Here is a 15355-nt window from a genome sequence, read left to right as displayed (position 1 = left end):
TCTCTTCCTCTGCCTGGGTTCTCTTCTCTAATCCACCCTGCTTACCCAACCTGGGATAAGACTAGTCCCACTGGCTCCTCCCTCCTCAGGACAGGGAGAGGGTGTGTATTGACACCAACAGAGACAGAAGGGAAAACTGGCTCCCTCAATCTTCCAGCCTTGACCTCTATACCCTTCCTGGAAGAGGAGGAGCCCACAACCTCTGTAAGAGGCAGGGCCCCAGGGGATGGGTGCACCCTGGACAAAGTGGGAATGGTGAGCATCCACAAGAGTGGGAGGGGTGTTTGCAGTTCTGGAGAAGGGTTAATTCAGGGAGCAGTGGACTTCGCACCCCCTTCCACCCTCCTCCAAGCCTGTGGAATCCTTTAATCAAGTTGGGTGCTGAAATTTCAGCTCTGAAATGCCGCCTTTGTGCCGGCATCCAGGCAGCCGCCCCAGAGTGCGGGGGTCACTTTCTCGGCCCCATTTCTCTAAATGGTCTCTTTGTTCCCTGCTGGGCTGTTCAGTATCAGATGTGATTAAAGGGAGATGGGGCTTGTGCAGGGGAGGAGGGGAGTAAGGGGGTTAACCCTTGGGGGATAGAGTGTAAGGGAAATGGGAGAAAAGGGGTATTTTTCCTCTTTTCTCTTTCCCCTTCTGATCCGCTTTTGGGGAATCCCTTGCTATTCAGCAGGCAGGTTTGGGTTTTGACTTGTCTTGAATGAAAAATCACCTGCCAGGGCCGAGCCCGTGGCGCACTCGGGAGAGTGTGGCGCTGGGAGCGCGGCGACACTCCCGCCCCGAGTTCGGATCCTATATGGGAATGGCCGGTGCACTCACTGGCTGAGTGCTGGTCACAAAAAAGACAAAAAAAAAAAAAAAAAAAAAAATCGCCTGCCGGGCCGGCCTGTGGCTCACTCGGGAGCGTGTAGTGCTGATAACACCAAGGCCATGTGTTCGGATCCCATATAGGGATGGCCGGTTTGCTCACTGGGTGAGCGTGGTGCTGACAACACCAAGAGTTAAGATCCCCTTACCGGTAATCTTTAAATAAAAAAAAAAAAAAAAAATCACATGCCACTAACATTGGTTCTATATTTTCTTAGGGATTGGGCAAAGTCCCTTCAATTATTTCCAGAAACACCCAGCCCCTCACCTCTTTATAAGTGGAGCTATTAGCTACTGAGGCCTGAGCACATCTGGAACCTTTGGTTCAAGGGATGTGCACAAACTAGGTTTTCTGACTTCTTGGGAGTCATCTGTCCCTTCCTGTGTCCATTTGCCCTCCTCCCACATCCCCAGTGATTTTTCAGTTGATCTCATGAGATGCAAGGTTATGAAGGTGGTGGTTTCATCTTCTGGATGCAGCCCCTGCCCTACCAGCTCTATGCCCATAACAGTGAACAGACCGGAAATAGACAAATGTCCTTCCTTTCAGTGAGGGGAAAAGGGTGGGTTGTAAAAACTGAACATATCAGGTTAGTACTGATTGATTCCTAACCTAACAAAGTTCAAGAATAGATTATTACATATTTGGAAGCATTTAGACAATAAAGAGGAGATGCAGGAGCCAGCATAGGGTTTCTAAGAATATTGCCAAATGAATGTTTTTTTTTTTTTTTTGATGGTTACTGGTCTGCTAGGTTGAGGGAATGCCTCAGATCAGTGAATCGTGATTTTTAGCAAGGCATCAAGCAGTCTCCTGATGGTTGTAATGGAAAAGTGTGCTCTTCATGGTGACGTAATCAGCCTCGGAACTGATTAGAAAGGCTTTACCTAAAAGTTGAGATAATAGAATTGATGATGGAGAGAGGTATTTAGTGGTGTATGCAGGGCCCTGATCTTTATTAGTACTTGAATGAGGATATTCAAGTTTACAAATACATAAAGCTCTGAAGGAGAGCTAAGTTCCAAAAAATTTAATATAGGTGGGGAAATGGGTCAAATCCAACAAGATGAAATCTGTTAAAGATCAGTATAAAATCTTGCATTTATCTACAGAACAAAACAAAAACAAACCCCACCCCAAACAGCTTATCTATAATTTGGATCGTCTGACTTTGCAACAGATACTGTCTAAAAGATCAGGTGTGTTAGTTACCACCAAGCTTCATGAGAGCCAGCGATTTTGGGGAGGTTGCCTGAAGAGCTTGCATGATGCAGCTTCCAGATGGAGGGAGTTTGACCACATCGGGGGGACTGGGCTAGTTCTTGGTTGCCACCCTTCCCCCACAGGTCCTGACTAGGAGGTAAGGGGCTGGAAGGAAGGAAACAGGAGATGCTGGGTGGAAGAAGTAGGGCCTGCAAACCATGGACAGGTGGAGGGGGTGGTGGTTAAGAGTGCAAGCTTCAGAGTCAGCTGGGTTAAGATTCTGGCATCAGCCTCTCAAAGCTTTGGCTTCCCCATCTGGAAAATGGGGATAATGATCAGATCCACTCCCTCACAGGCCTGACTGACATAAAACACTTGGCAAGGCACTTGACCAGGAAGCACTCAGCAAATTCTAGCTCTTACTGTTATTATGAGATGGGCATAGAGAAGAATTTCCAACCATTGCAGTGGTCCATCAATGGAGCAGGATGGTGAAGAGATTTTCCTAGTCTCCCTGCAATTGTGTGCTTGTGAGGTGGAGTGGTTCCCGGCCCCTGAGCACAGGCTGGAATTCTGCTGAGGAGAGAGCTCTTATGGAATAAGCACTTAAGGATTAGATTGCATATCTGACATCCTTGGTTTGGACTGGGACATGGCAGTGCTGTGAAGTCTCAGCTAGCTCCCAGCGTGGGCCAGTGTGTATGTGTGTGTGTGTGTGTGTATGCTGGGGAGGTGACATGTGGAGGGGGCAGCCATAGAAGTCCCCTCCACACATCCTAAAGGACCAGGCCTCTGCCTGCAGACAAGGGGTCACCCACGACCCCCTCCTCCCTTTCAAATACCTGTCCCTTGAGTTCTTTGCAAATTCTTCTCTGCTGGGGCCGAGCCCGTGGCGCACTCGGAAGAGTGCCGCGCTGGGAGCGCAGCGACGCTCCCGCTGTGGGTTCGGATCCTATATAGGGATGGCCGGTGCACTCACTGGCTGAGTGCTGGTCACAAAAAAGCCACACACAAAAAAAAAAAAAAAAAAAAAAATCTTCTCTGCTGGCTGAGCAGAGGGGCTGCTTGGAAGGCAGTGATTCCCAGCTGAGCCAGTGAAGAGGGAGTGGCCCCCTGCAGTGGGGGCACAGCTGGGCTCGGGGAAAGGCTCCCATCTGATGCTTTGGTCCCTGAGCACAGACTGACCCCACTGGGATGGCAGCTGACCTAACCCACTCCATAGTCTTCACTTCCTTAGTGGGGAGGAGGAGAGAAAGAGACCTTTGGATTCTCTTTCCTTACATTCTGTTTCTAGCTATTTCCAGAGAGCATTTGAGGAAGCCCAAGTACAGGGATAGGAAATCGAGAGACAGGCTAGGTCAGGCCCACCAAGTGGGTAACCAGAACCTTTAATTTTATTAAGTGGAATGCTTAATGCAAAGTTAATAGGGGCGAGGAGAGGGGAGAGGGGACTACTGAGATAAATAAGAGGGGGACAGTAATGAGTTACATGTGGGTTGTGGGGGCTGCAGAGCAGGAAAATAGGGGCGGATATAGCTACGTACTTTATTCAGATATCACTGGGAGGCAAAGGGCAAAAGGCAAGGGCAGAGTGTGCAGGTCAGGATTTTAGTGTCTTCGGCCTGCTGCCAGCAACCTGGGTGCTGGGCCCTTGACTCCTCCTGGAGCTCAGGCTTTGGGCCTGAGCAGCTGCAACTCTGAGAAGCCCAGGGAGGTGGGGCTGACAGAGCAGGGGCCACAGAGGCTAGTGAGGGGAGGGGAGCTGGTGAGGAGCCCAGGGCAGCAGGCTCCGTGAATTGTCTCTGAATCCTTTCGTGGAGCCCCTGCCGCCTCGCCTCACATCCCGGGATGTGCCTCGAGGTCTGGGACGGTGTAGTAGAAGGGGACTGGGGCTCTCTTTCTCAATTAGACAAAGAATGAGATTCTTGGCACAGAATTGGGTCCGGGGGCCTCTGTGCCATTTCCTTCCTGCGTCCATGAGGGGAGGGGGCATTAAGGGATGAGGACTCCCACGGAGGGCCCCCTCCCCATGAGGCTGTTCAAAGCTGTCCTCAGCCCCTGAGTGGCAGACACAATAGCTAGCTGCAGGCACTGATGGAGGTCTCTGGGGGGCCTAACCCTTAGGCACTGTGGCACAGGTGGCATGGGGGCATGTCAGACCCCTCACTGTCTGTGAGAGAGAGAACTGGAGTGCATAGGAGTGACAAGGCCTCCGATGACCATCCAACCCTGGATGCTTCCCCCCTCCCTGAGGAGGGTGAGTGGGTCCCGCTCAGGTCCTGGGATAGAGAGTCATTCCTGGGGGGAAGGCGCAGCCCCTCATCTTTCAGTCTAGGGGCAGCAGTCAACCTCCTCGTCCTTTGCCCAGCCTGTTAGCCCAGGGCTTTGCCAGCTGGAGCCTGGATAGGGCGGTGGGTCATCAGGGCAGTGAACCGACAGAAAGCCTCCCCTCGGCTGTCAGCCTCTGCAGCCTCCTCCACCACCCCCACCAGGCCTGAGATGGGCGAGGAACAGGACACACGGGCTGGGGAAAGGGGCTCGGGACCCAGGACGGGCTGGGCAGGGGGTGGTGGTGCGGGGCCCCCTTTAACTTTTAAGGCCGGGACAGCGTCGTATATACTGGCTGCTCCCAGTGTGTGGGGCTGTGGGACTGGGGCCCTGAGGGGCTGGGGTCAGAGATGGCCGTGTAGAGGGGCCGCTGTGAGGGCCCCATATAGGAGAAGGCTGAGTAGAGGCCAGAGGCCTGGCCCGAATGGCCATAATAGGGTCCGGAGGGCTGATGGTCAGAGTAGTCGAACTGGGGGCGGGAGATGGAGGGAAAGGCGGAGCCGTAATGGGGCAGACTAAGGGAGGTGTAGGCAATCTGCGAGGTGGACGGCTGGTCGGTGTAGTGTGGGGGCCCTTGGGGCCCCGCGGTCTCTGTCTTCACCTGGGCTTTGGCATCCACACCAGGTGGTGAGACCGTGGGCAGAGCCACGCCTGGCGGCTTGGAGATCCAGGCGGAGTGTCCACTGGCCACGGCCAGGGCGCTGCCCAGCCCGTAGCCAGCTGCCGAGTAGCTACCCACATGGCCTGGGTGCCCGTTGGGTGGCAGGTACTGGTCCAACTCAGCCACATCAAAGGTTTCCATGTTGGACATTACCTCGTGGCTGATCTCACCGATGTCCACGTTGCCGAAGTCGATGTGAGGCTTCCCGCCCTCCCCCATGGAGCGCCCATCCCGCTTGGGGTCTGCCTTGCCCGACTGCAGCTCTGTCTTTGGGGTAGTTGGAGGGGTGGGTGGGCCATGGCTCTGGCCTGGGCGGAAGGGAGACAGAGAGAGAGAGAGCAAGGGGGGTTCAGGTCAGAGGCAGGTGGGCACAAGTGGACTCTGTTCACCCTCAGGCAGCAGAAGCCTCCAGGAAGCTGAGGCCACATCACTGGGCTGACCTTGAAAGGTTCATATGTTTTGGCAGCACGAGTTGGCATTTGCTTACACACTGGTCTTGGGTTGGTCTCTAGCTATTTATATATTCTGGAATCTTAGGGGTGGGTTCTGCCTCCCATTCTCTGTCACTCACCTCCTGGAGAGGCTTCATTTTGCAAAACCTTCCCTGTCGGAAGGTTCTGGCTCACATCAGCTGAGGTTGACTCCCTGCCTCTCTGCCCTCCCTGCTCCTGTTGCTCCATGGCTGCTGACCTGCCCTGGTCGGGCCCTCGGCCTCTGCTGGCTGCTGTCCTCGCTGAGCCTCGCTCGCCCTCGTCACTCCTGACTGCTCTGTTTGCTCTTGCCGGCTTGCCTGTGCCTGCTCCCCACCCTCGCCCCCACATTCAGCAAACACTTAGGGGGCACCACTAGGAGCCAGGCACTGTGCCAGGGACTGGGGATACAAATGTAAATAAAATGGGCCCATCTCTAAAAGCTCATAGTCTGGGGGGAGATCCAGAGGCCCAGACATGTCTAGGCTTGGAAGTACCATGATGACCAGATACTCAAAGGACTCAGGAGACCAAAGAAGAAGCCATCTACTGTGCTGAGGATTTGGGGAGGATCTCACTGAGGAAGGAGTCCAATGCTCATAGTTTCATTCTGAGGTGGCATGTGTGTGTGTGTGTGTGTGTGTGTGTGTATGTGTCTCTCTCTCTCTCTCTCTCTCCCCGAATCTCTGAAGGTGACAAGTATATATGTATGGGCAGAATGGCTGGATGGGGCATTCCATCGGATCAGAGGCAGTGCTGAGTTGTGCACTGGCCAAGGGCTCTGGACTTCGAGAGACCTACCTGGGGTTTTTTGTTTTGTTTTGTTTTGTTGGCAGCTGGCCTGTACAAGAATCTGAACCCTTGACGCTGGTGTTACTGCACCGTAACCAACTGAGCTAACCGGCCAGCCCCTACCTGGGTTCTTGAGTACTGGTTCTGTCACTGGACAAATCCCCAGTCTTCTCTTAACCAGCTTCCTTATCAGTAAAACAGAGATAGTACCAAGCAGCTCAGACACTGCCCCCTTCCGGAAGCCCTCCTTGACTAGAGTCTGCTGGGTAGCTGGGTGTTTTTGGAGACCTGACTGGATGGCTGGATGGCTGGATGACGCCTCCCTGGAGGCCATGCCACCTCTGGATCTTGCCTGGGCTTCTTGTGTGCTTGTTTCTTCCTATACTTAGCTCACTGGTTTTCATCCCTGCTCCTCCCTCTAGACTGTGGGCTCCTGAGGCCAGGGACTGTGGGCTTCTCTGGTTGGCAGCCCTGGTGTCCGCTGCAGTGCCTGGCACAAGTAGGACAGAGCGTGTCTTCTGAAGCCGGAGCTCTCATCACTGGCTGAGCACCTCCCGTGTGCCAGACCTGTGTGTGGCACTTTCTGTACATTAGGAATGTAAGCGAAGTGGCCATAATGCCAAGTAGATGCCCCGGAGCCACACTGCTTGGGCTCGGACTGCAGCTGTGTGGCAAGTTACTCTCAGTTTTCTCATCAGTAAAGTGAGGGTAACTTGCCACACAGCTGAGGTCTGAGCCCAAGCAGTGTGGCTTCCTCATACACTGTTTATAATGATTGGCTGAGTTAATATAAGACCACTAGCACGGTGCTCTGCACACAGTAGGTGCTCAATTAATGTTAGCTGTTATTACCATTAATGAGAATTAAACAAGCTATCAGATGTCTGGCCCATCCATGGCACATGTTTGACATGACATGCCATGTCTCCCCATCACAGCGGGAGATGGGAAGGGGACAATCGTTTCCTCTCCTCCAGCTGATCTCCCACTTCTCAAAATCATTCTGTCCCCCGCTTTCCTTGTAACTGCCCCAGCCACTTCTCACCCCATGGCCTCCACAGCCTCCTTAACTGGCCCTCTTCGCCCAGCAGCAGTGCCCCCTTGCATCAGCCCTGCCCAGAGCCATCTTGGCCAACCTCCTCCCCTGGCACCAGCGTCCCCACTGAGCTCCCTTTGGTCCCCTGCACCCAAGCTGGGGCAGGTGCACAGCCTGGCACACCCAGGGCCTCATGCCATCCAGCCTGGTTCTCTCTCCACTGCTCAGCTCCCCCCTGCCCCAGCTCTGTCATCAGCACTCACCTGAGGGGTGCTCAGGGTTCCCGTCCGACATCGGGGAGCCCTCTCCTGGGTGCCGGTGGTCCAGGTGGGCGCTCTTGTAGTGGGCCTGGATGGCGGCGGCCCCGCCTTGCTCAGCCTCCCCGCCGGGGCACTCCGCCTCCCCCTGGGCCGCCTTCCCATTCTTCCGCCGCCGGGGCTGGTACTTGTAGTCCGGGTGGTCCTTCTTGTGCTGCATACGGAGCCGCTCGGCCTCCTCGATGAAGGGACGCTTGTCACTCTCGTTCAGCAGCCTGGGGTGGACGGTGGGGGGACAGCGGAGAGGCCAGCATGAGTACCAAAGTGCCCAGGCGGCCTCCTTCTGAGCGTCTGCCCCGGAAGATGTGAGGCGGGGGCTGGGGAGCCCAGAGGGCAGTGCCCGGGAGGTGCAGGCCCAAGGCACAACTGCCTCGAGGGCTGTCGTCTCTGCCCCCAAACCTCTCAGGCGGGGGCTGGAGGGTGAGAGAGGGGTCAGCCTGCTGTCCCCGGCAGCCCCTGAGGAGGAGCCAGAAGTAGGAATAGAGGCTACAAGGGGGAAGATGTCAGTTCAAGGAAAGGAAACTTTGTCATCATCAAAGTCGTCTGCAAGTGGAATTGATTGCCTCGTTAGGGGGTGAGCTCCCTGGTACGGGAGGTGTGCAAACAGAAGCAGTGCGGCTGCGGGAGGACTCTGGTCTCTGCTACTTACTAGCTGTGTGTGCGACCTTGGGCAAGTTACTTCTCTGAGCCTGAGGTCCTTCACCTATAAAACGAGGATGATAATGTCTACTCCATTGGGGTGTGGGACTGGCCAGAATAACGGATGTGAAGTGCCTTGCACCCGGGTCTGGGACGGGACATGGGCACCTTGAGAAATGTCTGCTATTCTAATACTGCTTGGGGGGATGGGCAGGAGACCCTGGGGGTGGGCCCCCTCAACCCTGGGATACTGATTTTGTGAATTCCAGTGTGTTGGTTCTGAGGGAGGCAGGGTATGAGCCCCCTTCACTATGTGGTAGCACTGCCCCCTGGGGGAGATCCTATATCCTTGTTAAGGGGTGACAGAGGGTAGAGGAAGCTAGAGTCTCTTCCCAGACACCGGGACAGTCCTGAGACCGGCCCACAGAGGGAGGAAGCCCTGAAGGCAGTGCCCCTGCCCACCCAACTCCAGCCTCAGGCCAGGGTTGGAGCGGGGTTCAGGGCTTGGCTGCCCCAAGGTGATAGGGGGCCTTGCAGAGGGGGTGAGAGGAAAGAACACAGATTCACGGAATCCTAGAATCAGGGACTGAGAGTCTACCAGTCTTCATGGGAGCAGCCCTGTCCCTCTGTCCAGAGGGCCCCTCTCTCTAGTGGCCCCACCCCTCATACCCCAGTGGGTGCCCTCTTCCCCCAGTCAGTGGAGGGCCCAGCCCTCCCTACCCCTGGGGAGGGAGGGGGTGGTCACACCAGGCACCTCCTAGCCGGCAGCAGCATTCCTCTGCAGCTTAGTGTCCTGGTTGCTCCCCATCCCCCGCCCCACCCCCGCCCCAGCCCAGCCCTAGCCCCAGCTTTCTCCAAGCATCCCTCTATTAGGATCAGTGTGCACAGTCAGGACAGAATGGAGACCCCAGAGCAGGGCCTGGGAGTCAGGGAGTGTGATGCAGGCACCCTCTCTGACTTCTGGGAACAGGGTGGGGTGTGGGAGAACCATGCAGAGGGGGCACAGGCCAAGCAGCCCAGCCAGCCATGGCCAGCACAGATGCTCCCGGGCATCTCTCTGAGCCTCTCTCTCTCACCCCATCCTTCCCTGAGCCCCCTGCCCAGCTGGCAGCCAGCAATCAGCAAGAAAACAGCAGGAGGCATGCAGGGGGCTGCACAGGCCAGAGAGAGGGAAGACTCCGCCATTGGATCCCACTTTTGCCTCCCCAGCTAGTTCCCAGCAGTGCCCTAACCCTGACAGAGACCTAACTCTAGGCCCACTGCCATCCCCGACCCCAGCCCTAACCTCAGCCCCATCCTCCACCAGCTGCAGATGGCTAAGCCCACCTCCAATCCAACCCTAGCTCCGTCAGGCTCTCTCCTAACCCTAAACCCACCCACCCCACCATGCAAACCCAATCTCAAACCTAATCTTGACTCCAGAGCCAGCCTTGCTCAACATTGCCATTCCTGATCCCCACTCCGTCTAGCTCCAAACCCCAGCTCTAGCTCCAAACCCAAGCCTCATCTGCACCCTCACGTCAGCACTCTTTCCCCTCATCTCCAAGGTTTGGAATAGGGGTGGGGAAAGGGTACGCTTGTTCCCCACCCAAACTGGAAACCCCACCTGGGGAGCTCCCAAGGTGGGGCACTGGCTGCTGCTACATCTGTCCTCCTGCCAGACCAATGGCACAAGAAGACTTTACCTGGGGAAGGGGCTTGTGGGACTGGGGGCAAGAGAGGCTGGTGAGCCCTCCAAGGCTCCAGCCTGTGACCCCCTTTTCAGTTTCTTGACTCTGATTATTCTTTCCGGGCAGATCAACCAACACACAACCACCACTGTGGAATCAGGATCAGATCAGCATCAAAGATGAATACAATTGTCAGACTAACACAGCCACTTAGGACCTGGGCTCTGCTGTGTTTGACCCCAAACCCACGTGTGGCACTCCACAAGTCTGTCTGTATGTCCTTCAGTTTAAGAACCCCTGTTTTCCAGTTCTGCCTACCTAACCATCTCCCTTCCTGATGTCCTGGGAGTCATGAACTTGGGGGATTTCAGGAGAAGCCTCTGGAGCAGTTGGCCAGCCCAACCCACGTCCAGATGTCTCTCAGGCCCCCCACCCAGGGTCCAGGTAGCCACCATCTGTTGGTATAGCCTTTGATCTTTGCCATTGTCCTGTCCTGCCCCCTCCTACCTCGAGGGTTGGATCTTCAGCAAGCAGGGCCTGCTTTCCTGATTGCCCCACCCCAGTTGGCCCCTATGAGCACAGCTTGAGTGGTGGCCAGGAACACATCCTCTTGAAGGGCGCCCAAACCCAGGGTTCTGGGCTGGGGGAACCTGGACAGGGACAATGGAGGGGCCAATCTTTTTTTTTTTTTTTTTTTTTAAAAGATGACCGGTAAGGGGATCTTAACCCTTGACTTGGTGTTGTCAGCACCACACTCAGCCAGTGAGCGAACCGGCCATCCGTATATGGGATCCGAACCTGGGGCCTTGGTGTTATCAGCACCGCACTCTCCCAAGTGAGCCACGGGCCGGCCTGAGGGGCCAATCTTAAACCCTCGACAATGGGAGGTGGCGGGAGGATGGGGGTCCATCCTTGCTTTGACTCTCTCATTGGGCTCATGCTGTGGTCTGCTCATGGTCCCTGGGGCCTGCTCTGTCTGCCTATCTATGCCCCTCCCGGCTGTCTGTCTCTCACTTGCTCTTCTTAGTTAGTCCCACAGCACCAAAGGTACCTGGCTGGGCCAAGCCTCACCCAGATCTGGATGGACCGCAGCCTCTGCTCCTGGGCAGAGCTGGACTCCCAGGCCTGTGCAGGACGAGCAGGGTGCTGAGGGCTGAGACGGGGAGCGGAAGGGCACCAGCCCTTCAGCAAACACAGGGCAAGGACAGACGAAGGGCTGGATGCCAATCTCTTGGTCTCTTGGGGGCCCTCCTGTTCCTTCCAGCCCTGGAAGCCTTTGGCCCTCTAGACCAGTCTCCACCAGCAAAACTCCTCTGACAAAGCCCCGACTTTCTGGAATCCACATGCGCCTCGCTCTTGCTCTTCTCTTCCTGCCCCACCCTCATGACCTCTTGCCTACTCCTTAGAGAGAAGGGATGACCCATTACTGTTACTAGGGACAATGTGGGGGGAAGACCTCTGGATAAAGAGTGGAAGACCTGGGTTCTGGCCCTGGCTCTGCCACCAACTGCTATGTGACCTTTGCGGTTCCTTTGCCTTTCTGGGCCTGTCTCTTGGGCAGCCTAGTGGGGATCAGGTGACCTCGCTCTTTCAGAGCTGCCCTGGGACTCCTGAGGTGGGGGTGGGGACTGCCCTGCTCCACACATCCCCAAGGGGCCAGGCTGAGCCCCAGACTTGAATTGAGGGTTGGCGGACTTCCTCCCCAGGAGATGTTTCTCCCAGAGGGTTGGGCTGGTCCCAGGGAGCCTGGGACTCTGAGGGACCCTGGGCATGAAGGGGGCCAAGGTTTCCTCCTGGCCAGGGTGCTGAGCTCCAGCGCCCAGGCTGGCAGGGGAGAGGTTGCTCAACGTTGGGTGGGGCCCTGGGAGGGAAGATGGCACCGAACTAGGAGAAGGAAAGGAGAGAGAGAGACCAGCTTGGTGGCTCTGAGACAGGGTGAGGGGAGGCATTCTTCCGTGTGCCCGCTCCCTGGGGGGATAAAGAAGGCCCCAACCCAAAGGCGGGTGGGGTCAAGAAGGCCCAGTGAAGACAGCTGGGATAGGGTGAGACCCCGCAGCGGCAGACACATTTATCCCTTGGCCGTCCTCCATCCCTCACTCTTTCAAGGACCCTTTTCGGAATTCCTTGTTTTCCTCGAACCTCCCCAAGTTCTCCATCTGGCTGCCTCAGTTTCTCTGCATCTCCAGCCAAGCCCTCGATTCTTTCTCAAGCGTTTCCCCCGCTTCCTCCTGACCACTGGAACTGGTGGCGGTGGCCCCCTGGGGTGCGCGTGTGGGAAAGGGGTTAGTGAAGGCCTGGAGCGTGGAGCCGGCCGCCATCCTTCCTTCCCGCCCTTCCGCCTGCCCCCGACAGAATTCCAACCGCGAGGGGGCGCCTTCCAGCCCGCCGCCCCGGGCCGCCGGAGTTCTGAGTTCTAGGGTGGGCAGCAGCGAGCGGAACCCTAAGGGGGTCCTTGTGGAGGAAGGGCGCGCACGGTCCCCACACCTGGTTCCAGCCCCATCCAAGGAGGTGGCTGCCCCGAGGGGAAGGGCGCAGGCCGTCCCCGCTGTGCGGGGCAGGAGGCCGGAGCCCCCGGACGGAGCCGGGCGCGGTGCTCACCTCCAGAGCTTGCCCAGCGTCTTGCTGAGCTCGGCGTTGTGCAGGTGCGGGTACTGGTCGGCCAGCTTCCTGCGCGCCGCCTGCGCCCACACCATGAAGGCGTTCATGGGCCGCTTGACGTGCGGCTTGCTCTTGCTGGCGCCGTTGACGCGCACGGGCATGGGCACCAGCGTCCAGTCGTAGCCGCTGAGCACCTGGCTGACGGCCTCGCGGATGCACACGGGGAACTTGTCATCGTCCGCCTCGCCGTCCTGCTGCTCCTTCTTGACCTTGCCCAGCTCGCCGGGCCCCGGGCTGGCTCGCAGGCCCGACCCACCGCCGCCGCCGCCGTCGGGCCCCAGCGAGGGCGCGCTCCCCGGGGACAGGCAGCGGGGCTCCTCGGAGCCCACGGGGCTCAGCTCCACCTCCGACAGGTCCTGCTCCTCCGCCATGTCGCCCCCGGCCTCCGCCTCGGCCGCCTCCCCCGGGCCCGCCGCCGGGGTCCTCGCAAAGAGTCCAACGCCCACCTGCGCGGGAAGGAGCGCGCGATGGGGCGGCCGTGCGCGCAGCCCCGAGGGCGGGCGGCCGGGGCCCGACGCGGCACAGCCCCGACGTGGCGGCCCGCCCCGCTCCCGCTAAACCCACGCCGGGCCCCGGGGCCCGCGCACATGCCAGACCCTAGGTGGGTGCGTCCCGCCTCCGCGTCTTCCCACCACCTGGTCCCAACCGTCTCTGGGTGTGGGTGGGTTTTTTTTGGTTTTGTTTTGTTTTTTAACCTCCTTTGGGGTGGAGGTTTGTTGATGGAAAGGAAGAAAAACGGACCCTTTATTCTGCCCTAATCCCGGCCCCTGGAATTTCCCACCTTTTCTCGCACCTTCCCCTCTGCCCTTCGGCCTGCCCCGACGGAGTCCACAGGAGCTGGGTGGGGGCGGGCCGGGGTGTCAGCCTCTCTGCACCCCACGGTGGGTCCCAGGCCTGGGCGGCCGGGAGGAGCGGGCTGCGCACTCACCTCCTCGGACCTCTCCTCCAGTCTGGGGCTCGTCCTCAGGAAGTGGAAAACCGTGTCCCAAGGTGTGCGGTCCAGCTCGGGGCTGGGGGGTGACGCTCGTGAGCTGGGAGGGAGGGGCTGGGGGCCCTGAGCCTCAGGCCGCGGCCTCGTTAGGACGGAGCCTGAATCCTCACCACCAACCACCCTGGCCGGACAGCCCGAGACTGACTGAGCGACTGAGCCGCTGCAGAGGGCTGGGGAAGGAAGGAGGGGGAGAGGGGGAGGGGGAGGGGAGGGAGGGAAGGGCAGAAGGTGGAGCCTCCAGCGCTTTCCTTCATCCCCGACACTTAGGGCGCCTCCATCCCAGCTCGCTGCTCTGCTGCCCAGGCCCATCTCGCTTGGGCTTAGCTTAGGCTTAGCTTGGGCTTGGTGAGGAAGGCGTAGGAAAAGAAGAGATGCAGGCGGGCAGGGTCGGAACCCGTTGCTTGGAGGGAATTTGGGCCCATCTGGGACCCCCAACTTCTGCCTCAGGTGGCGGGATGGGCAGTTGGTGAAGGATTGGGGAGAGATTGGGAAGAAGCTGGGTGAAGGTCCTGTCCACCATGAGGGTGGCTGGCCTGTGCTGCTTCACTTAAGAAACCCTGCTGAGTGCCTACTGTGTGCCAGGCGCTAATGCCCAGACTGTCTTGCTCTGCTCCCAGGCTACTCCAACCTATACAACAAAAGGGAGATCTCAGGGCCCTACCTGGCGAAGCAGGGGGGAAGCTGGACACCCCCTGCCCAATGCCCAGGATGCCTCAGCTTGACCCCCTGTCCCTTTTCTCCAGACACCCAGCACACGTAAGGGCTGGGCTGGCTCACAGTAATGCCACAAGACTAAAGTACCCAGGAGGCTGAGGCGGGACTGGGGTGGGGGTCTTGTTCAAGTAGGTTTCAGAGGCATTCTGGGGTCCTACTTCCTGGACTCACTTGGGAGAGGGTGGGGGAGTCCCAGGCCTGGTTGTCATGAGTCCTCCACTTCCCCACCCCTGCCTCCAGCTTCCCTCCTCTCTGCCCACCTCTTCCCCCTCCCCTTTTTCTTTCTTGCTTTCATCCCATGGCTCCATTTCCTCTCCTCTTTCCTAGGTCTCTCCTCCAAAGGTCAGCCCCTTTCTCTCCCCAGCTGAAGGCAGCTCACTCCGGTGGCAGGGCAGAGGTGGGGTATATGTGGAGGGATAGACGGAGCTGGGCCGCGTTGGCGACCATGTGTGGTTCCTCAGCAGCTGGGCAAGGCCCCAGGCCCACCCCAAGGGGGTCCTGTCTGGAGTGAGGCTGGAAAGGGGGTCCAGGGAGGCAAGGCCTCATGCTTGGGAAAGGCCGAGGGGGTGGGTAATGGGACACAATGAGGTAGTCACACGAGGCAGAGGCATGTTGGGGGTGAGGGGAGCGGACATTGGGACACACACACACACATGCTCACACACACACAACCAGCCAGACAATCGGGCCAGTGTGTCTGGGCCTCGGAGCCCAGTGAATTAGGAGTTTGATAAGGGTTTTCTCTTTCTCTCGCTCGCTGGCCTTGGACAATCTCCCCCCAGTTTTCCTCGACGCCACCCCCGGCGCTGCCAACCCTCCTCCCCCCGCCTCCCTTCTCTTCCCTGTGCCCAGACGCTTGTTCGGGGCCTTGAAACAGTGAGCTGCCTTTGTTCGAAATACAGGTGAACGGCAACCATGTGATTAACACGCACACACATAAAAAGCTTTTTAACAGCGCCCGCCCGGCCTCAGAACCGCCCAGAGAGGAGCCGCCCTGGATGGACAGAG

General features: G+C 57.9%; 1 protein-coding gene across 1 annotated transcript; it reads right to left on the bottom strand.

The window, feature by feature from the left end:
- Nucleotides 1-4664: 4664 nt before the first annotated feature.
- SOX10 (SRY-box transcription factor 10) lies at nt 4665-13797 on the bottom strand. Its single transcript, XM_063076341.1, has 4 exons — nt 13571-13797; nt 12583-13088; nt 7622-7890; nt 4665-5368 (listed from the first exon to the last, which is right to left on the bottom strand). The coding sequence occupies exons 2-4, from the start codon at nt 13011-13013 to the stop codon at nt 4665-4667; spliced, it is 1404 nt and encodes a 467-aa protein (XP_062932411.1). The 5' UTR covers nt 13014-13088; nt 13571-13797.
- Nucleotides 13798-15355: the final 1558 nt, after the last annotated feature.

The sequence above is a fragment of the Cynocephalus volans genome, chromosome 12, assembly GCF_027409185.1.
Source record: "Cynocephalus volans isolate mCynVol1 chromosome 12, mCynVol1.pri, whole genome shotgun sequence".
Lineage (NCBI taxonomy): Eukaryota > Metazoa > Chordata > Mammalia > Dermoptera > Cynocephalidae > Cynocephalus > Cynocephalus volans.
Note: the sequence above shows the minus strand (reverse complement) of the source record. Positions and strands in the feature narration are given on the sequence as shown.